Source organism: Meles meles, chromosome 12 (assembly GCF_922984935.1).
Source record: "Meles meles chromosome 12, mMelMel3.1 paternal haplotype, whole genome shotgun sequence".
In the NCBI taxonomy this organism is placed as follows: domain Eukaryota; kingdom Metazoa; phylum Chordata; class Mammalia; order Carnivora; family Mustelidae; genus Meles; species Meles meles.
In genome coordinates, this window is record NC_060077.1 from 10,039,824 (window position 1) to 10,060,503 (window position 20,680).

Sequence of the window (20,680 nt, forward strand, 5' to 3'; positions counted from 1 at the left end):
GGGGAGGGCACGTTTTGCATGGAGCACTGGGTGTTGTGCAAAAAGAATGAATACTGTTACGCTGAAAAAATAAATAAAATGGGAAAAAAAAAAAGAATGTGACATTCTTGGGGCGCCTGGGTGGCTCAGTGGGTTAAGGGTCTGCTTTGGCTCAGGTCGCCGTCCTGGGGTCCTGGGATCGAGCCCCACATCGGGCTCTCCGCTCAGCAGGGAGCCTGTTTCTCCCCCTCCTTCTGAAGCCCCCCCCACTAATGCTCTCTCTCTTTCTCTCAAATAAATAAATAGTCTTAAAAAAAAAGGAATGCAACATTCTTCTTTTCGGCGTGTGTGTGCTAAGTGTCTGAAACCAGGCATGTGTTTAACAAACTCCCTCCAGCACATCTGGAATTGGACCAGCTGCATTTCCAGTGCCCAGGGAGCCACGTGGGACTCAGGGCTACTGCATCAGACAGGGCAGTTCTGAAACTTCTCCCCCATAAATAATCAGAAATGTAGACGGGATGAATCAAAGAGGCCAGTCTTAGATCCTTCTGAAAGTTAGAAGGATCCAAAAGGATCCGCTATTAAAAGTCAGTACATGCAAACATCGGACCAGGAGGCAGGGATCCCAGAGCCCAGAACATAGTAGGTGCTCAATACATATTTCAAGTTGTATCGGTTTATATACGCACACCTATAATATGCAGATATATAGCTCTTGGTCATGGGACTTGCAGTTAATAAACACCCAACACACGGTATTTGCTGATCTTTTTATTGTTACTGACGATAAATTGGACAGCAGGCCCCGCACCAGGAACACAGAAGAAAGCTAAGGCTCTCTGGTTGTCTCCCGGAGATGATGGTCAGAGACCAGGCTGGGGCAGGTGAGGCTGCAGGGAAATCAGTGCTGAGAGGAGGAGGAGCACAGAACAGGGGAAGGGTCGGCGGTCAGGAAGCCTGAATCCCCGTCTCAGGTCTAACACCAATTCACTGTTGGGATCGGAGTCGTCTTCTGCCCTCTGGATCAAGGGACCTCCCCCGACCCCTGAGATGAGGGGGCAGGGCTGGATGATTCTGGAGCCCTTCCCCGTAAGGCTCACTGGTGCTCAGAGGATGGCACACGCCCAGTCTTCTTCCTTCGGGGCAGTGGACTGCATCATGGCTGCACTGAGGCTCCTCCCAGCAACTACAGGGTGCCATCCATAAGCCTCGGGAGAATACATCCTGTGCTCACGAGTTGCCCAGCTATCTTCGATGTCTTCCGCAAGCTGAAAGCGTAAAGCGCACGGTCACCCGGGAGAACCGATCCTTCCACCTCGGCGCTGGGTCTCCGTGAGCAGTTAGGGTGCATACTGTGAGACAGGGCCCCCCGGATCCCTCTTGAGGAAGGACAAAGAAGTCTCAGCTGCTGAGATGGGGGTCAGCAGACAGATGCCAGCAGTCAGCCCCTTGAGGCTTGCCTCGACTACAGCAAACCCCATGTTCAAGGCTATGCCCCTTCCTGACTTGCCCACATGCAGGGACGGATCTGACCACCCCCAGACCGGGGCAGGGCAACTCTGAAGGCCACTCCCTGCCAGGGCGAGCACGGGGGTGCCGAGCACTGGCGTTGGGGTCACTCACTTCAGATCCCAGCTCTACCGCTCCCTAGATAAATGTCCTGGAGCAGATGACTTCACATCTCCTTTTCTCGTATGTAAGATTGGGAGTAGCACACACACACACCTCAAAGGGTGTTGTGATGATTTAATGAAATAAGGGAGCTTTTAGGACAGAACCTGAGCCCGAAGCAAGTATTCAGTAAGTGGCGGTTGTTAGGATTTATTCTTATTCATAGAGGAATGAGCCCGCTGGGGCTGCTGACAGAGTGGCCCCTGGCCAGGGTCATGTTAACTGAAGAGTGAAGTCTGGACCAGGGATATGCACATCCCAGGAACCCTCTGAATGGGGCCAAGATGACAGAAACTATGGAGCACAGCCTGAGACCCTATGGATATGAGTTCGAGCAAAGAACACTTTCTCTGGAGAGAATGAAGGTCACTTGACTGCTCTAAGCCTGCTTCGTCACCTGGGACATGGGGAGAGTAGGACATGCCTATCTCAAGGGACACGATGGGAGGTTAGAGATGGGACAAAACATGCGAAATGCCCCACACAGGACTTAGAAGGTAATGAGAGGTCAGTACACGCCAGATAATGACCATAGTCGCTTACAAGTACATTAGAATGCATCAGTCTCACATGGCCCATGCTGTGTAGAGGGGGTGGGGGGAGGATAACAGGGAGGAAGCAGAAGGTCTCACAGGCACGTCCCAGGAGCCCACTGGAGACCCATCTCCTTTCTTAAAGCATGGGTAGCTCAGCCAGGCCCTGGCCTCGTCTGCCAGCCGCCGCCAGGGGTATGAGTCTCTACCCGCCACATTTCCCGTCGGGTCAGCCGGGTCCAGAATCACAGGCCTGGAGAGAAACAGTGAGAGAGGGATGGGTGACAAACCAGGGCCGGTGTCTGGGGGATTCAGAAGCTCCCAGCAGGGCAAAACACCAGCTTGACACGGACTCAGGACAGGAGCAGGGTGCTATTTCCTGGGGCGTTAGTCTTACAGCAAGCCCTTCATCCCCGGGAGCAATTAGGATCATCACTCCAGCTGTTGCTATTTTAGTTCAAATTTCAGCTCTTCCACTTATATTCTGTTAAGCGTAGCTCCTTACCCCTCAGAACTTCAGTTTACCCATCCGTACTGTAGGTATGGAGAGGCAGGCCTCACAGGGTTGGAGGTTGTTGTTTAAATCAGATGGCAGCAGGAAAAGGCTCAGCACAATGGCTGGTCACAGAAAAGGACCAGCAAACTAGGAGCCCTCATTGCCAAGGAGCCACGCCTACACCTAGGGGCTCATTTACGTGGGGAAGCTGACCCATGTGGAGATAGAGTACCTGCGTTTTGCAAGCTGCCTCTCCAGGTATCGTCTAATAGTCGGGTTTTCAAAGTTGTAATACTTTGTCCAGTAGATGCAGAGCTGCTGGTAGTTCAGGACTAATTTCAAGACGGTCTGAAATCCCTGAGCGGTGCTGAACTCTGTTTCCTTGCTGCCCTGCTCCCAGGCATAGACTGTCAGGAGCTCCAAGGCATACTGCTGCGGCAGTGGCTTCCCAAGCTTCTCCTTACACTGAGAGGAGGAAAAGGAATCAGAAACATGCACTTATCCAGCTGGGGCGGAAAGCACATTTCCCAGAGGCCAAATCCAGCCTGTCATCTGCTTTTGTAAATAACATTTCCGCGGAGCAAAGCCACGGCCATTCATTCCCATGGAGTCTAGGCTGCTTCCATAATACAGACTTGAGTAGTTGTGACAGAGACTATGTGGCCCACGAGGTCTAAAATATTTACTACCTAGGGCATTATGGAAAAATGTTTACTCGCTCCTGGGCTAAGAGCTTGGGCTCTGGATTCTGAGTGATGTGGGTTTGAGTCTTGGTTCCATTGGTGTCCAATTCCAGGAAGACAACTTAGACTCATGAAGCCTCGTTTTTCAAACCCGCCCGATGAAGGGTCATCGTAGCACCAAGCCCATAAGGATACTGTGAAAATTAACTGAGAAGAAGAACTTGTAGAATTCCTAAGAGCCAAACAAAATTCCCTTTGGAATAAGATATGAAACCCAAAGCCTCAAATGATTTCAGAAGTACTTTTCAAGTACCAGGACTGGCACAGAAATAACCAGGCACACAAGGAAATAAGACACCAAGAGTAATAACCATCAAAAAAAAAAAAAAGTGAAAATAGTAATAAGTCCACAAAATTTTAAATATTGAAGAATCACATAGAGACTTTAAAACAACTAGAAATATTCTGTTTACAGAAATAAAAGTAGAGCTTGAACTACAGGAAATTAGAAGCCATGAGAAGTAACTTAGCATATTTGAAAGAGAATAAAATTGAAATTGTTGAACAAAACTTTACAAAAACTGTAATTAATAACTCAACTGCAAATTAGATACACTTAAGGGGGAAATTAATGAATTAGTATGTTAGAATAAACTGTTCCGAATAAAGCACGGAGAGGCAGGAAGATGGAAAATGTGGAAGAGGGTATAAAGATAATGGAAGATAGAGTGAAGTCTAACATACATTTAATTGGAGTTCCAGGAGGCGAGGAAGAGAGAGAAAAGACAATGTTTTAGGAGAATGGCTGAGAGTTTCCAAAACTGATGAAAGATATCCATTCACAGATTCAGGAATCCCAGTGAAGGACCCCGTGAACTTCAGGCGGGAGAAGTGAAAAAGGAATCATCATTAAGACACCTCAGACACGGGCACCTGGCTTGCTCAGTTGGTTGAGCATCTGCCTTCAGCTCGGGTTGTGATCCCCGGGTCCTGGGATCAACCCCTGCATCAGGCTCCCTGCTCATAGGGGAGCCTGCCTCTTCTTCTCCCTCTGCCATCGCTACCCTCTGCTTGTGCTCTCTGGCTCTCTCTATCTCTGTCAAATAAATAAATAAAATCTTAAAAAAAAAAAGACACTACACATTGAAATGAAACAAAATCAAAGACAAAGAGAAAAATATAAATGCAGCCAGAGGAATAAGACAGATTACCTACAAAGGATCTATGGTTAGACTGACAACTGACTTCTCACTAGTGACCCTGGAAGACGGAGTAATATATTTCCTTGTACTGAAATGACTGCCAATCCAGCAAAAGTACCCATCAACGATGAAGTTTAAGATCAAGACATTTTCAGGTAAACAAAAACTAAGAGCTCATTATCAGAAGACTGTCAGCAATAAATAAATAAATAAATAGATAGATAAATAAATCTTCCAGGACACACTTCAGGAAGAAAGAACCTGATCCCAGGAGGAAGGAGAGAGACATAAGAAAGAGCTGATGGTGAAAAACGTGGTAAATACACATAGAGTTGAAATGAGCTTGAGGTATGGAAAAATGACAGAAATGCTTTGCAGTACTTGAAAATATAGAGACTTGAAACACACAACAACGTGGCATGTAAGTTGCAGGTGGTGATGGTGGTGGTGAGTGGAGTTAGAGTAGGGTGGGATTCCTGTGTTGTTTTACAGGAAAGAAGAGGGAGGGGAGGAGGGGCAGGGAGGGAGTGGAGGGATGGAGGGAAAGAGACAGTTCCTTATTGTGTGGGACTATCTTGCTCATGGTCAAACAACTAATATTCCTGGCTTCTTTCCACTGATTGTCAGTAGCATCCTTGCCCCCCTATCACTGTGGTTACCAAAAACGTCCTCATGAATTTTCAGTATCCTTGGGGGCTGTTGTTACACTTGTCAAGAACCACTTTAGTAAGTTCTAAGATGCTCAGCCTCTGTGATCCCATTTCCTTGAACAGCAAGCTAGGATGTCTGGCAAATAAAGGATTGTCTTGCTTTGCCTTAATTAATTAATTTTTTTAAGATTCTATTTATTTATTTATTGGAGAGAGATGTGTGCACAAGAGAGGGAGCAGGAGCTGGGGAGAGAGGCAGAGGGAGAGGGAGAGAAGCAGACTCCCCGCTGAGCAGGGAGCCCCTCCTTCCCCACACATACCCTCTCCTCCTCCCTTTCCTCTCCCCTTCCTGCCATCTCATCCTTCTTGATTCCCCTCCCTCTCTCTTCCTCTCCTTCCTCTCCCTCCCTCTCCTTCTCCCCTTCCCACACCTCTCTCCTCTCCTTCCCTCCCTCCATTCTATAGTCCTCCCTGTTTCCTTCGCTCCCTCCTCCTCCTCCTCTGCCCACCAGCGGGAGGAACATACCTTCTGGAACCAGTACTTGACCAAGCGGATGAGGCTCTTCACCTTGGTTGGGCGCTGCCTCAGGAAGTCTCGCTGCAGCTCCGTGAAGCAGGTGGAGAACTCACCCTCTTTCCCCAGCACCTGGCACTCTCGAATGAGCGTGATGTAGATTTCAGGGTTAGGTTGGCCGTTATTGGTCCACTGACCTGTTAGGGACAAATCCATAACCTGAAGATGTCAGCGCTTCTCTAGGGTCCTTTCAGTTGTTCTGGGGCAACAAGCTTGCTGGCCGTGGGGCACAGCAGGAGGGGCAGCAGGCCCAGAGCCCGGGGGCCTGGAGTCTGTCCCCAGCCTTCCCTTCTCCCAGATCTCCTGCTGCCACCCCGTCCAGGCGGCCATCACCCCTCTCTCCCACCAGGACTGGGCAGCAGCCTCCTCACTGGTTCCCTCACAGCCCATTCTCGACCCAGCTCCCAGAGAGGCCTTTCAAAACCTGGGCGCGTGGCTTCTTGCTCCCTACAACATCTGGAATGACATCCAGCATCCCTGCAATCAATGCCCTATGAAACTAGATGTGATCTGTCTCCTGCCACCACTCCCATCTCACCTCCTACATTGCTCCCTTGCCATGGACACCACGTGGCCTTCTATCTCATCTTCAAATACACCAAGCTCATTCCTGTCTCAGGGCCTTTGCACTTGCTGGAACCCCCAGATCTTCCCCAGGTGGGTTCCTTCCCATCCCTTGGGTCTCAGGTCAGATATCACCTCCTCAGGGGACCCTCCGTCATCACTCTGTCCTAGAAAACCCTCTGCCCTCTGTTGCTCTCCATTGTATCAATCCTCTTATGTTTTTTGTCACAGCAGGTATCATTCCATTTATTTCTGTACTTATGCTCCCTGTTGGGCTCACACATGGCCAGAGAACAATGCCTGGTCTGCAACAGGTGCCCGTGGGTAACCTGTGCTTATCACTGTTGATCGGCTGTCTCTGTCCTCTTGTCTTACCCCTCTTCCCACCTGTTTCCACACTATCGCTGGGCCGTCATTCTAAAAGAGAAATCTGACCCTGCTTGAAACCCTTCCACAGCTACCCAACGTGCTCAGGACAAATCCACAGCCAAGGGTCCAGGCTACTGCAGGATCAGCTAGCTGCCTCCCTCCTCGCCTTCCCCACTCCCCCTTGCCCTCTACCCTCTGTTCATCGTCAGCATCCTTCAGATCCCCCAATCATCCTGATCCCTCTTCTCCAGACCTTTGCTTGTGCTGTTCCCTCAGCCTGGCACGTCCTTCCTCCCCTTCCCTCTCCCCCTCTTATTTTTTGGGTAGCCAATGGAATGCCAGCTCCCAACACCAGACATGGCACCAAGGAAAGATTTCCCAAACGCTCTCATTTCCAGGTGCTTCTAGAGTTTTGGTATTATTCTCACAGGTCCCCTATGCCAAACCAAACCAAACCAAACAAAAACAAAAACAAAAGTAGAAGCAAAAAAAAAAAACAAAACCCCAAAACCAACCAACCAACAACCACAAACCCCCCCAAACAACAATAATAAAGCCCACCCCAGTTCTATGTACGTAGTTGAGTACGAGGGACCAGTTGTCGTTTCTGCGGCATCCGACACCTGTCATGGTGTTTCCCTCCAAAATTTAAAATCTAACCCTATTCCATTCACTCCTGTGAGTTCCTTCACTGTGGTCCCCAAGGGTGCCTCGGGACACAGTTGGGGAACTTACATTTTTGAACACCTCCCATGGGCCAGACCCTGTGTAAGAGCTTAAGGCAGATGACCATTTAATGCTGAAAGGAAGTACATGACCTCGCTGGCCTGGTTTAACCAGTTTTGTACTGGGGGAATCGAAGCTCCGAGAGGCGAGGCGGTGCTCCCCGTCCAAATGTTTCTGCAGATTATCTAGAGATTCCAACCCTCAGCTGCGTTTAGCGAGGTCTCCTGTGTTTGGGGTAAAAGAGGCAGTTCACGTGTTGACTCTAGGCTGGGCCTAGGCTGCCTCATTTTCAGCCAGAGAATTCCCAAGTACAAGCAGCCAGCCGAACGGGAATTCCCTGAGAAATGACTTGCCCCCAAGTTGTGCCAGTTTGCCGTTTCCTGTCACCCCTGTGGCCGGTTATGACCTCATTCATTCTAAGATCTTCTCCCCACTTTGCAGGATGTCCTGACAGGGTCAGAATCTACAGTTGTGGGAGATTTCTGCTCAGAAATATGAAAAAAGAAAGAAGCCTTGATGCAGGACAAGGGCGGAAAGCCATGTGTGTGTATGTGTGTGTGTGTGTGTGTGTGTGTGTGTGTGCGCACACGTGCGCGCTTACCCAGGACATCAAAGGCAGGCAGCACATCAAACTCCACCTCTTTGGGGAGATAGGGGTGCGTGAGCCAGAAGCTGAGGGCTCGGGGCTTCTCCCACTGCAGACTCCCAACCTCAAACCGCACTTCAAAGACTTCTTCTCTTTGACAGGCTTCCAGCTGCCTCTTAATTTCCCAGATGAACTCTCCTCTTTTGTAAAGCTGCTCCTGAAAACTCCCGAGGTTGCTAAGAAAGACCACAAGGTCAGCATCTGATCGGCCTCTGAGGGACGTGCCTTTGCCTGAAGAGCCACCCTAAAACAGATGAGGAGAATGAGAACTAACCGTCATTGAGGAGAGCCTCCCTATATATAAAATGATGAGGACAATCACTAACATTCTTGAGCCTTAGCCTCTGCGCTGAGGGCATCAGCAATCTCAGCTCCCATAATGCCCACAGGACTCTGCAACTCCCGTACTCTTGTTATCAGATCCCACTTTACAAGTGTGGCAACGAAGTGCTCAGAGAGGGGGTACAGCAGCCCAGCCTCCTGGTAAGAGGGGGCAGAGGTGCAATTCAAACCCTGGCTGTCTCATTCTAGCATCTGTGTTCTTTACTCCCTAACCTTTACTATTGTGTATAGGATTCTATAGTGTAGACTGGCCCATGCTGGGTGGTTTACATACATCGTAGAATCTGAACAGCCCTACCAGGCACTGGGAGTTGTGGGGGAGGAAGCTGAAGCACAGAGAGGTGAAATGACTTGCTCAAAGTCTCACAGCCAGCAGGTGCGATCTGCTTTCAAAATTTATACTTTTAAAAAAAGTTTTTATTTATTTATTTGACAGAGATCACAGGTAGGCAGAGAGGCAGGCAGAGAGTGGGTGGGGAAGCAGGCTCCCCACTGAGCAAGGAGCCCGAAACGGGGTTCGATCCAAGGACTCTGAGATCATGACCTGAGCTGAAGGCAGAGGCTTAACTAACCACTGAGCCACCCAGGAACCCCTCAAAATTTATACTCTTAACCAGACCATGATACCAGACCATGAAAGGGTGGGTCCCTACTGTGGATGGGGGGAAAAGGGATCCCATCTGTGGGTGGGAATGGAGATTGGGGCAGCCACTGTGGAAGACAGTATGGAGGTTCCTCAAAAAAAATAAAAATAGAGCTGCCTTATGATCTAGTAATCCCATTATTGGGTATGTACCCAAAGAAAATGAAAATACTAATTTGAGAAGATACATACAAAAATGTTTATGGTAAGATTATAATAGCCAAGATGTGGAAGCAGCCCAAGCATCCATCCATAGATGAATGGATAAAGAAGATGTGGTGTGTACACACACACACACACACACACACACACACACACACACTGGAATATTCTTCAGCCATAAAAACAATGACACCTTGCCATTCGCCACAACGTGGATGGATCTAGAAGGTATCATGCTAAGTGAAATAAGCCAGACAAATGTCATATGATTTCAGTCATGTGTGGAATCTAAAAAATTAAACAAACAAAACAAGAGACTCATATACAGGGAACAAACAGGTGGTTGCCAGAGGGGAGGTGGGTGGGTGGAGGATGAGCGACATAAATAAAAGGGATTAAGAAGTTCAAACTTCCGGTTATGCAGTTAAGTCCCAGACATGAAAAGTACAGCACAGGGAATACAGTCAGTGATACTGTAATAACACTGTGTGGGGACAGGTGGTGACTACATCTATCCGGAAGAGCACTGAGTAACATACAGAATGGTCGAATCGATACATTGTGTATCTGAAACTAATATCACGTGGTATGTTAATTACATGTCAGTAAGAAAAGAGAAGCCTGGGTCATCAGGGAAGTTGAAAAGCAGAGCTCGTGCGGGACCCCCTTTCAGCAATCCCCAGCTCTGTTTTTGTGGAATAAATACTTTACGGAAGGCAACACTTACAACTTTCGTAGCCACACAAAATCATCGGAATAACAGTTGTTGTTGGCTAAAGCCCCCTGGACGTATAGTCTTAAACAGCTCATGATTCTGCAGAAATTGTGAGTGCCCAGCCTGGCCGTTCATTAACAAATTATTTCCTAGAGCCGGGTCTCAGTTTTCCTGTCTTTGAAATGGACGTGGCTGAGGATAGCGGTTCATAAACTTCAGCCAGGTATTTATTTAAAAGTTGCAGATGTAGGTCCTCACCCCAGAATATCTATTCTAACAAGTTATGGTTAGATTTTTTTTTTTTTTTTTTTTTTTTTTTTTTTGGATATGTCAGAAACCGCCAGTCCCAAAGACCTGCCCTGTTTCTGTCTGTCTGGACAGACAATAGGTCTGATGTACCTATTGCCCATCCAGCCATCCCTTCCCCAGGGAGGGAGGTTTGGGCTCACCTTGATGACTTTGGTCACCCGCACAGGGTGGGGGAATCCTTGGAAACACTTCTCCTTCAGGAAGGTGGAGATGATGTGAACGGCTTCCTTGATCTGCCTGCGGAAATTCGTGTCTGGCAGGAGATGGTTTTCAATGAACTTGTCCAGATTCCTGGCGGGGGTCTCTTCCAGCTCCCTCATGATTCCCAGGTTGGGGACAGGAGTGCGTGTGGCCACAACTGAAGCCTCCCCCATCCCGCTGCCTGAGTCAGTTAGTTTCATTTCCTTGAAAGGGAGGAGCTTAGCTTGGCAAACACTTGGGCGCAGCCCTGAATGGCTTCTCCCCTGCCAGCTCCCTTATCGTTTATGCAACAGCCTAGAATATCAGGCTGAAGTCTGAAACTGTTGCGCTTTTTTTTTTTTTTTCAGATTTTATTTATTTATTTGAGAGAGACGGAGAGAGCGGGAGCGAGCAGGAGCTGGGGGGAGGGGCAGTGGACAAGGTAGGCTTCCCGCTGAGCAGGGAGCCAGGCGGGCTGGGGAATCATGACCTGAGCTGAAGGCAGACACTAGACCGCCAGAGCCACCAGGCGCCCCTGAAACTCTTGCTTTTTAACCGCTATCGGCACATCACCCAGGAGAAATTGTCATTAGAAACTGATTTATGGTCTCCTGTTTCCTCTTTTTTCCATTTCTGACAAACTGTTTTATAGTTTCCTATGATCTTTACAGCAATATATGCACATTGTAAGGTGGAAGAGAAGCCAGAAAAGCAAGAAGCATAAAGACCATCCATGATCCTAAAACTCAAAAACCACTATAAACACTTCGGTATAGGTCTTTTCAGATTTTTTAAAAAAAGATTTTATTTATTTATTTATTTGACAGACAGAGATCACAAGCAGGCAGAGGCAGGCAGAGAGAGAGGAGGAAGCAGGCTCCCGGCGGAGCAGAGAGCTGATGCGGGGCTCCATCCCAGGACCCTGGGTTCATGACCTGAGCCGAAGGCAGAGGCTTTAACCCACTAGGCCACCCAGGCGCCCCTCAGATATTTGTCTAGGTTAACACACACATACACTCACACACAGAGTTCTGTCCTTTTTTTTTTTTTTTTAAAGCATCCTGCTATGTATATATTTTCCTTTCGACTAATAGGCTTTATTTCCTTTCTTTTCTTTTTTTAAAAGATTTTATTTATTTATTTATTTGACAGACAGAGAGATCACAAGTAGGCAGAGAGGCAGGCGGGGATGGTGGGGGGAAGCAGGCTCCCGGCTCGATCCCAGGACCCTGAGATCATGACCTGAGTCGAAGGCAGAGGCTTAACCCACTGAGCCACCCAGGCACCCCTTAACCACCCTGGCACCCCTTAACCACCCTTCTTTTAACCAGACCAGCAAATTATCGCCACTTCCCACTCCTTCTGTATAGCACGTTGACCTATGCGGAAGGGAAAAGGTAACCATAGAGGGGATGGGTTTCCTTCTAGGTGACATGCACTTTGCTTCCCAGTTGGATTGTGTGAATTTCAAAGATTCTCTCTGCTCTCAGACGCTTTCTGGCAAATGCATTTGTCAATGAAATGAATACTGTGAACCTGTGTAAAACCCCTGAGTGAGAGACTCCCATTTCGGGCACCTCATCCCGGTTTTTGAAACAGGAGCTGCTGAGCACAGGGCAGCTGCATTTGCATTGTGGATAAAAACTGGCCACTCTGTGAAATATCTGTGAAAGATATTTTCCTAGTAACTGACCTCATGAACTCAGAAGACTGATGGATGGTATCATGTAATTGCATCTTCTAATCACAATTTCTGGAAAACTACGTCTGTACATTTCCTAATACTTGCACAATTTGCTAGTGGAGACTCCTGGCTCTCACTCCCCAAGGGGACACACCCAGGCGGTTACCTGGGTCTGTGCTCCCCGCAGTGCAATTCAAAGACCCCAAATAAATTATCGTGTTCTCTTTTACTGCTTCCCCTTCTCTTGGTGGATGATACTGTTGACTGAATACATATAAACAGATCCAACATGAGGATAAAAGAGAATCGTCCTTAGAAAACCAACACTGAAATCTTCGGAAAGATGAAGTAAAGTCAAGTTTCACGACACACTGTATCAAACCGGGTAAGAATAACACAACTGTAAACGACTGAGGAAACAATTGGAAAAATCTAAAATTATGACAGCGTGTTTTGCAGGTGGCTTTAACTTATTGTTCCTCTTGGAGAAACAGCAACAAGAAATTCTTGTGTTTTATGCAATAGAGACAATGCAGGTCTCCAGGCAGGGGGCCTGCCCTCAGCAAAAAGGTCTAGGTCTTTACTGAACAATTGGGAAATTAAGGCACATTTGTGCATCTCGGCAACCAAGTTATAGAATCATGACACTCTGATGTCCTACCTAAAGAGTTGCAGACCAAGTGATGTGTTCAAGATCACACAGCAAGTTTGGGCCAGGGCCATGCTAGCTATAACTGTCCCGCACATGCACGATGACTTGTGTTTCCAAGGTGTTCAAATGTATTATTTAACCTTGTTAGGCCAATGCCCCTGGCAAACCTGATTCAGCAGAGGAGGGGCCAGCCCAGTGGATTCCACAGCACGGAGCATTTTAATCCACTTGTACTGATTTCACCAGGCACCCCCAACCCCTTGATCTTCCCCTTTCCCGGAGCCCACCTTCATCAGCCCTGGTGGGAGACCAGACCCCGGCAACTTCGTCTCACCTCTTGGAAATATTTCTAGTTGTTCCCATTTTCCAGATGATGAAACTGAGCCTGAGAAGTGAGTTTGCACATCTAGAGACTAGTGCCCGTCAGGATTTGAATGCTGGACGGAACTGATTACAAAACTGGCATGCTTTTTTTATTGTCAGGTGCTTTGGGCCCCACTATACTGCCACATGCATTGTGCTTTATTTCAGCGAGGGAGAAAAAGATCGTTAGTCAAGTTAGGCGTACCGATAGTTCTGAAAACTTTCCTCATGTATATTCATCTTGGCTTCTCTGGCAGGTCTATATACTGGGGAAGGAGATCAATCATTTTAGAGATGGATATTAGCTTTCTTTTCATCCGTTCATGACTGACTGGTGGTGGCTGCCTATAGAATGCTGTGTTGAGAAGGATTCAGAGGCTGCTGGCAGGCTCTGTGGGGAAGATGCCATATTGATTAGCAATGTCTGCTATGAGCGCAGGGAGAGATTAGTGATGTCTGCCCTGAGCACAGGGGAACCAGTGCCTCCTGCCACTCCTTGGGAGGGGCAGGGGTGAGGGTGGGACGCCACAGCCCTAATTGGTACCTCTCTCCACCTGCTGGCAGCTGGCTAAATCGTAGGAAAAACAGATGGACTAGGACAGTGGTTGGCAAAGTCATGAGGGAGGTGGGAGGCACAAGGCATCAACCAGGAAATATATTCAAATATACACCTTGTCCCCAGGGTACAGTTAGAGTCTGGGTGTGGGGTGGCAGGGAGAGCACGGGTAGTTTGAAAAGAAAATCTCTACAGGCGACTCTAATAGGCCTATTTCTTCCCTAAGATTGAGAACCACCCTTTTGGGGATAAGAAAAAGATCTTGTCTCTAAATTGGCCATCTGGTGGATGAAACTCATGATTCCTTCTGGGAAGTAACCAACATTCCCTATAATTGCTTAAACACTTTTGGGATAGGTCTTGGCGAGATTAAGAACCCCCCTGGGAAGTTGGTTAGCTCCTTAGCCCACATTCAGGACTGGTGAGGGCCATCTGTGAAGGCTCCTTGCAGGATGGAAGGTGCTAGAACATAAAGGAGACATTGATGATCTGTGATGTTATTAATCAGCATGTTAAGGACACTGCATCAGGAGTCCAGTGAAACAGCTCCTTTCCTGACATTGCTGCCGTGAACCATTGGCCATGTTGTTCCCTGCCCTGGGCTTTGGGTCATTCCTCTGTCAGGTAAGCGAGTCGACAGAACTTGGCCTTCGTTCACCTCTTTTCTCTCTTTGCATCTTGACATTGTCTCATTTCACGACACCCAGGATTTTCCCCAAGGTTGAGAAAGAAGGGAGAAGAGATGCTGGCCCCCTGTTGGGTGGGCATCAGCAAAAAGCATTCTTCTAACTGGGTGTGGAGTCAGCCAACAAGGACAGAGACCATATCTGCCTTGTCCATGGCCGAAACCCCAAGGGCTGGGACATAGCAGATGCTCATTAAATGCTGACTCTCCAAATAGCATCATGCATCCTGATGGGGAGGAAGCACTTCCAGAAACCAGAAAGGAAAAACCCAGGCCACCAGCTTTTCCTGGATATTCCTACTTTATTTTTGGCTACATCATCACAAAGAAAGGCAGTGGGTGGTTCGGCATGCACTGGAGGGCCTGTGTGTATTCTAGGCAGGGAGGGGTTACACTTGTTATGGACAGCAGGCGCCCGGTCCGGGGACACCGTGAGCTTGCTGCATGCTGATTCCAGCGCCAACACCAGCGTCAGGCTTGAGCAGTGCAGCTAGCATGCTTTCTCCTCGGGGTGAACCGTGGGAAGGAGGTGGGCCAAGAGTGGGCGCCACGGGGACTGACAGAGGGACAGGGCGGGGGGGGGGCAAGATGGCCGCCTGGAAGCCATTGGCCATCTTGGGGAAGGCTAAGAGCTTGGTGTTTGGAAGATTGTTATTCAAGGCAAGAAATCAGAGTCTTCCGATGAGTTGCGCGGGGAGCTGAGGGCAGGGGCATTGATTGAGAAAGGTTAAAAGGTGCGTTTGGAGAAAGTGAGAGTTTGCGTGTCCATCTGATGACGTCTATACACAACGGGCTGTCAGACAGAGGGATGTGATTTTCACGGGGAAGACAAAGGAAACCGGGAAAAAACAAGCCTTTCTCGCGGGGCAGGGACAGATGCCTTGACTACAGCCTCACATTTGTAACATTCGTTCTCATCACCTTTTCTTCCTTTTTACTATTATTTTTTTTAACTTGGGGGGAAGAGAGCCCACATGATTCATGATGGAACTATGGCCGTTGGCATCAGGATCTGTCACTCTCTGAAGCTGTACATTCACGATGGCATCTTATGCTCCCGACAAACTTGGTGAAAGGGTGCAGGAGACAGACAGACTGAGACAGCATCACGGACAGAGACATTCAAGGCGATTCTGCGTGAGAGACAGGGCTCTGGGGAGTCAGAGAAGCAGAGTGCGCCAGGGACGGACAGAGCAGTGTGTTCACTTAACTAAGAGCAGAGGGAGGGGGAAGGCTGGGGGCTTTGGAGGGCGCCCGGGGGGGCCTCCCCGCCCCGCCCAGACCCAGAGCTCTGGTTTCTGCCTTTTGCACCTACTTGGGGAGCCCAGGGGCCGAGAAAGCCCACTAAGGGGCATCTACACAGCTGGCGGGAGGCCGCCAGGCACCTGGGACAGCACCAGCAGCAGGCCCAGCGTGGGGCAGGGGGGACCCCTGGGTCCGCCACCAGGAGACATGGGCAGGGGTCGAGAAGCACGGCGGGCCTAACTGGAACTCTAAGGGGGGGGGCAGTTTGAGTTTGCTGGCCAAGCTGGGGAGGGGGTGAGGCTGGCTTAAGGTATTTTTTGCTGTTGCTATTGAACCCTCCTAGAAAGAGGGAAAGGAGACGGGGAGAGAGATGGACAGGGAGAGAGGGGGGCTAGGAGCAGAGAAAGAGAGTTTGATGGGATGTAGGGTAAGGGAGGGAGGAGGACAGGACGGGGAGGGGGACGGTGGGTGGGGGGACACTAGAGAAAGGGTGTTGGGTTCTGCTAGGAAGCTAACAGAGGGGGCATCCTGAAAGAGGGGGCTACTAAGCCCCTTTGTGTGTTCATTTCTGGATGCTTCTGGGGCCAGGAGAGTCTGTTCCTAGTCACCGGGGAGTTTAAGCACGGTGGTCTGTCTTCCTGGCAATCGGGGCGTGTGGTGTGGAGGGGCAGCAGGGGCCTGGAGGTTCTATCTCTGCCCCAGTGCTGGCCCTCGCAACCTGGTTCCAGTCTGCTAATCAGCTGAGGGTGTATACACAGACACCACCCAGGAAATGCAGAGTGTGTGTGTGTGTGTGTGTGTGTGTTCAAGGCCAGGAGGTTCTAAAAACAGTCCTAAATGATGAAGAACCTTTGCCGTTTCCCCAGACAGAAAGGTTGTTCAATTCCAGCCTCCTTGTACAAATCTCTGCCTTCCTCTCCCTCCTGCTCCACCCCGGAGGGACAAGAGAGGGGCTGCAGTCAGACCCCGCACCACAGCATCGCAGACGGAGAAGAAAGGTCTTTGGCAGCAGTGCCCAAGGTCAGGGGGCACCTCAAGGGCAGGCTTGGGGAGGGAGACGGGTGGGGGAGGCAGAGAGAAGAGAGGCCAGAGTGTGAAGGGCGGCAGGGTCAGGCTGGCGGGTGACCTGGCACGGGTGGGGCATGGAGCTGGGGACCTGGGGGCCCATCCTAATCGCTCGACACGTGGTTCTCATTCTGTAGCTGGTGCCAGCGCTCAATCTTCTTGTCCTTGTTTTTCAGACACTCATACCAGTGTTTCAAGCGTTCTCCCTTGGCCGAGATCCCCAGCTGGCAGCCTCCTGGAGGGCAAGATGGGGGGACAGAGGCAGGCGGTCAGAGTGGAGGGGCGCATGGGACTCTTGTTCTGGATCCTAATGTCTAGCTGGGGGAAAGCTGCCGGCAAGCAGTTACCCCTCCAGCCACCTGCGGTCTTTCTCTGCGGAGGGCTGCTGTGATGACATTATTACTGGCCTTCTCTGCCCGCACACCAGCTACTCAGGAGCCCACCATGGCTCCCTATGGGAGCACCATGTGTTAGTTTCACTGTCCCATTTTTTTTAAGACCTTCTATAAGTCACCACCCCACTCACCGAAACTTGTCTCCCACTACTTCTGGGTACCCCTCGTCTATTTCTAAAGGGTCAGCTTGCCCACCCTGTCCAGTCCTGCCTCCACTCCTTGGCTTATGCTGTGACCCTTGCCTGGAGTGCCCTCCCTGCTTCACCTTTCATGAATGATCTTCCTCATCATTGGAAGGGGGGCTGGGAAAACTAGAACCTTCCTCCAGGCCTCATGAATTAAGGGGACTTCCTTTGTACCCTATTTTTGGGGGCCACAGACCACAATCTCCTCTGTGATTTGGTTACCTGTTCAGCAAATAACCAGTCACAACCCAGTCGCCCAGCTTCATAAGCCCTTTCCTATAAAAGCATCCCCAAACTGGACCCAGATCGGTACCCCGGGTCCCGAGGTGGCGTTTGGCTGAAACGGCCACCAAAAGACAGGGAGAGCCCTGCACCCTCTGAGAGAAGCCTGGATCCTCAAGGCTCTTCTCTCTGGGGAGGAGGAGATTTTCTCTGGGAGTCGGGAGCACTCACCGATGTAATCGTTGGACTTGCCGATGTCATAGTCCCAGACCGAGATGTCCAAGGACTTCTTTGCCAGGTCACTATGTTTGATGTCATAGAAAAACTCCTACATGCAGCAGAGAAAGACATGTGAGTGGGAGGGCCCTGAGCCTTCGGCATTAGAAGCTAAGGGGATGAGCCCTAGGGATTCAGGGACCAAGGGGAGGCCCTTGAACCCAGCACCTGGGAGCAAGGGGACCCTCCAGCTGGAGCCTTTACCCCAGGACTGAAAATCCCCTTTCAACACTCTGTATAACAAAGTCTCTCAAAACCCGTGATTCACGTTTCAGTGACTCTCTAAAATCAGGACGGCTGATGGGGTTTTTCTAAGAGAACTGCTCCTGGTCAGGTTTCCTTGAAGGCAAATGGCCGTGAATTCAGTCCTTCTGTTCTGGTCGCTTCTGAAGTGGATTTTCCTCTCTCCATCATTTACAGATCAAGAGTAGTCGAGGGCCCTGAGACTGACATGAAGGACAGAGGCTTGGGTTTGCAGACTTTTTACATCACTTTTCTGCCTAACTGTAAAATGCATTCATGTTCATTGTTTTTTATTTTTTAAGATTTTTAAAAATTTATTTATTTGACAGAGAGAGATCACAAGTAGGCAGAGAGGCAGACAGAGAGAGAAGAGGAAGCAGGCTCCCTGCCGAGCAGAGAGCCCGATGTGGGGCTCGATCCCAGGACCCAGGATCATGACCTGAGCCTAAGGCAGAGGCTTTAGTCCACTGAATCACCCAGGCGCCACCATTCATGTTCATTGTTAAAACAAATGAGAAAGCTAAAATAAAATCAAATAAAACCCAACCACCAAAGCCTGTCATCTAACTACCCCAGAATAGCCACTGTCAACATCTCCCATGTGCGACCACATTAATGTATGTTTTCAAAAGTCAACATGAATATTAATTTGAATATTATATGAAATATTTGAATATTATGAAAAGTGTAATATGAACATGCTGCATTATGAGAGCCTTATTTTCCCATTTTATAACATGTCGTAAAAAACCAGCTTAGCACGTTAGCAAATATCTTTCTGGTTTCCTGTAATGCTTAGGTCACTGTCCCTAACCTAATGCTCAACAGTGAAGTACTGAGGTGGTTGTTTTCAACTTTCTGCTACCATTAACGATCAGAGATGAAGGGCACACTTGCAACTCAGTCATTGTGCAAATCCATGATAACTTATTCAGGATAAATTCTGAGACGGGTATCTCTGAGTTTGTAAGGTTCTAAGATAGAGAGCTGTGATGTACACCACGATGCCATTTGTGGCCAGTAAGAAAGCCGGCCCTCTTCTTGTTTGTCTAGTATGTTTATAGATCCTGGAAGTGGATAGTATAGCTCCTTTTCAGAAGAAGAGAAGTAGGTGATAGAGGCTGGGAAAGGAGGAGGACTGTTGACTGGACATCCCTTGGTACTTTTGGAATTTTCAGATATGTGATTATATTACCTGTTCCTCAAATAAATGGTATTTAAATTATAAAATGTTAAGGATTTTGGGCTTTTTGACAACAGTTTGACAAACATCCTTTAGGAAGTTGGACCAGTTTGGTCTAACCCATGATGCATACATTTCCCCACAGGCTCACCAACACCGGGTACCAACATTTTATAATATTTTTGTGCCTGTTTGTGATGAGATCTTGTGTCTGGCCTTGTTTCCTATCTTCTCTATTGCTAATGAGGCTTACTGGCTCTTTGGATTTCTTCTTCAGTGACTTGTTCAGACTCCAGGAGCGGGTAGGACAGGACAGCAGTCATTAGCTCCTTACTCAAAATTCAGGAGTCAGAGTTGGGACATGAGGGGTCCGCTGAAAGAGGGACCTGGGGATAGGATGCACTGAACTACTGGCCAGTGATGCTCTGAGCTCTGTTTACAAAGAATATACTCCATGCACGCTCATATGGGCATATACATTTCAAAAGCAAAATGAACACAAAGCACACTGTATTGTAGTTTTCTTGGCCCACTTTCCAACATTTGGGTAAAAAACAATGCCAGCTGACTGATCTGATGTCAGATCGTTACATTCAACAGATATTTCTGGACCCCTAGGATCTGACCGCTTGTCAACAAATAACAGAAATCCAGGGGGACAGCATGACATGCAGGAACACGTGAACCCTGCAGGGGTTTTCACACACTGACTCTTAAGGGATGACTAGGAGTCTTCCAGAGAGGGAGAGAGAGAGAGACGGAAGTCCAGGAAAAGGGAGCAGCAGGCGCAAAGGCTAAGAGATGTACCAAGGACCTGCGCGAAGTTAGGGTGACTTGAGGAGGGGAGGGTGAAATGGGGACATGAGTTTGAAAGGGCTTGACTGTCACACTAAGAAGTTAAGGAGCCACTGCTGGGTTAAGTAATGGGGATGAAAAATTCAGATTCATTCTTCAGAAAGCTCATGCTTATATGAGGATGGGCCAAACACAAGGAAAGTGAGTCAGGAGTCTACTGCAATAGTCCAGATGTGAAATGCCAGCCAAGTGACAGTGAGACAACAGGAAGGGGCACAGTATGTAGAGAGTGGCCTTAGCAGGGCTTGATACCCAGGATGGACATGGGGAGTGAGGGAGAGAGAGGAGGCAGTGCCAACTGGGTGACTGGTAAAAGTCATCACTATCCCTATTTATTTCCCCAAATTTCAGGACCACAGACTACTAGATCTTGGACATGATTTCATTCAATATGTCTCCAAATGCAGCTTCTTCTATGACATGCCTAATCTATAGGCTTTTGTCTTAGGCTTGATTCCCTCGGGTGACAAGGAACTCATTATCTATCCTTTAAATAATTCAAGTGGACCTATAAGAGAAAGCTTTTTTAAAAAACATTTTATTTATTCATTTGAAAGAGAGAGAGAGAGAGCATGAATGGGGAGGGGCAGCGGGGCAACAGAGAGGGAGAAAGAATCTGAAGCA

At 48.7% G+C, this 20,680-nt stretch overlaps 2 protein-coding genes across 6 annotated transcripts in view; both read right to left on the reverse strand.

The window, feature by feature from the left end:
- Window positions 1–738: 738 nt before the first annotated feature.
- Window positions 739–10,669, reverse strand: OAS1 (2'-5'-oligoadenylate synthetase 1). 3 transcript variants are annotated; one of them, XM_046026062.1, is made up of 6 exons: window positions 10,408–10,669; window positions 8,052–8,340; window positions 5,744–5,928; window positions 2,915–3,147; window positions 2,286–2,439; window positions 739–1,155 (listed from the first exon to the last, which is right to left on the reverse strand). In XM_046026062.1, exons 1-6 carry the CDS (start codon window positions 10,666–10,668, stop codon window positions 970–972), a joined length of 1,308 nt encoding a protein of 435 aa, XP_045882018.1. In that variant the 5' UTR covers window position 10,669; the 3' UTR covers window positions 739–969. The 3 variants fall into 3 exon arrangements, with proteins under 3 accessions (XP_045882018.1, XP_045882015.1, XP_045882016.1); XM_046026059.1 differs by having other exon boundaries at window positions 739–1,250; window positions 10,408–10,668; XM_046026060.1 differs by having other exon boundaries at window positions 1,113–1,250; window positions 2,197–2,439; window positions 10,408–10,668.
- Window positions 10,670–15,165: 4,496 nt separating this feature from the next.
- The window catches only part of RPH3A (rabphilin 3A), a 266,407-nt gene continuing 260,892 nt past the window's right edge, over window positions 15,166–20,680 (reverse strand). For all 3 annotated transcript variants that reach the window (XM_046026041.1, XM_046026042.1, XM_046026043.1), the window contains 2 exons: window positions 17,731–17,827; window positions 15,166–16,932 (listed from right to left, as the gene is read on the reverse strand). In XM_046026041.1, the coding sequence (XP_045881997.1) occupies window positions 16,802–16,932; window positions 17,731–17,827 (228 nt within the window). In that variant the 3' untranslated portion in view covers window positions 15,166–16,801. The remainder of the gene's footprint in view (window positions 16,933–17,730; window positions 17,828–20,680) is intronic.

Bases quoted from the DNA above. Each gene is read 5' to 3' on its own strand.
- OAS1 (XM_046026062.1), bottom strand. From the start codon at position 10,668: ATGAAACTAACTGACTCAGGCAGCGGGATGGGGGAGGCTTCAGTTGTG. The intron at 5,929-8,051 runs GTAAGCGCGCAC...TGTCCCTAACAG, and splicing joins GCCTGCCTTTGATGTCCTGG to GTCAGTGGACCAATAACGGC. The intron at 1,156-2,285 runs GTGAGACCTTCT...TGCTGGGAGGAG, and splicing joins TGGGCTCCTGGGACGTGCCT to CCTCAGTGCAGCCATGATGC.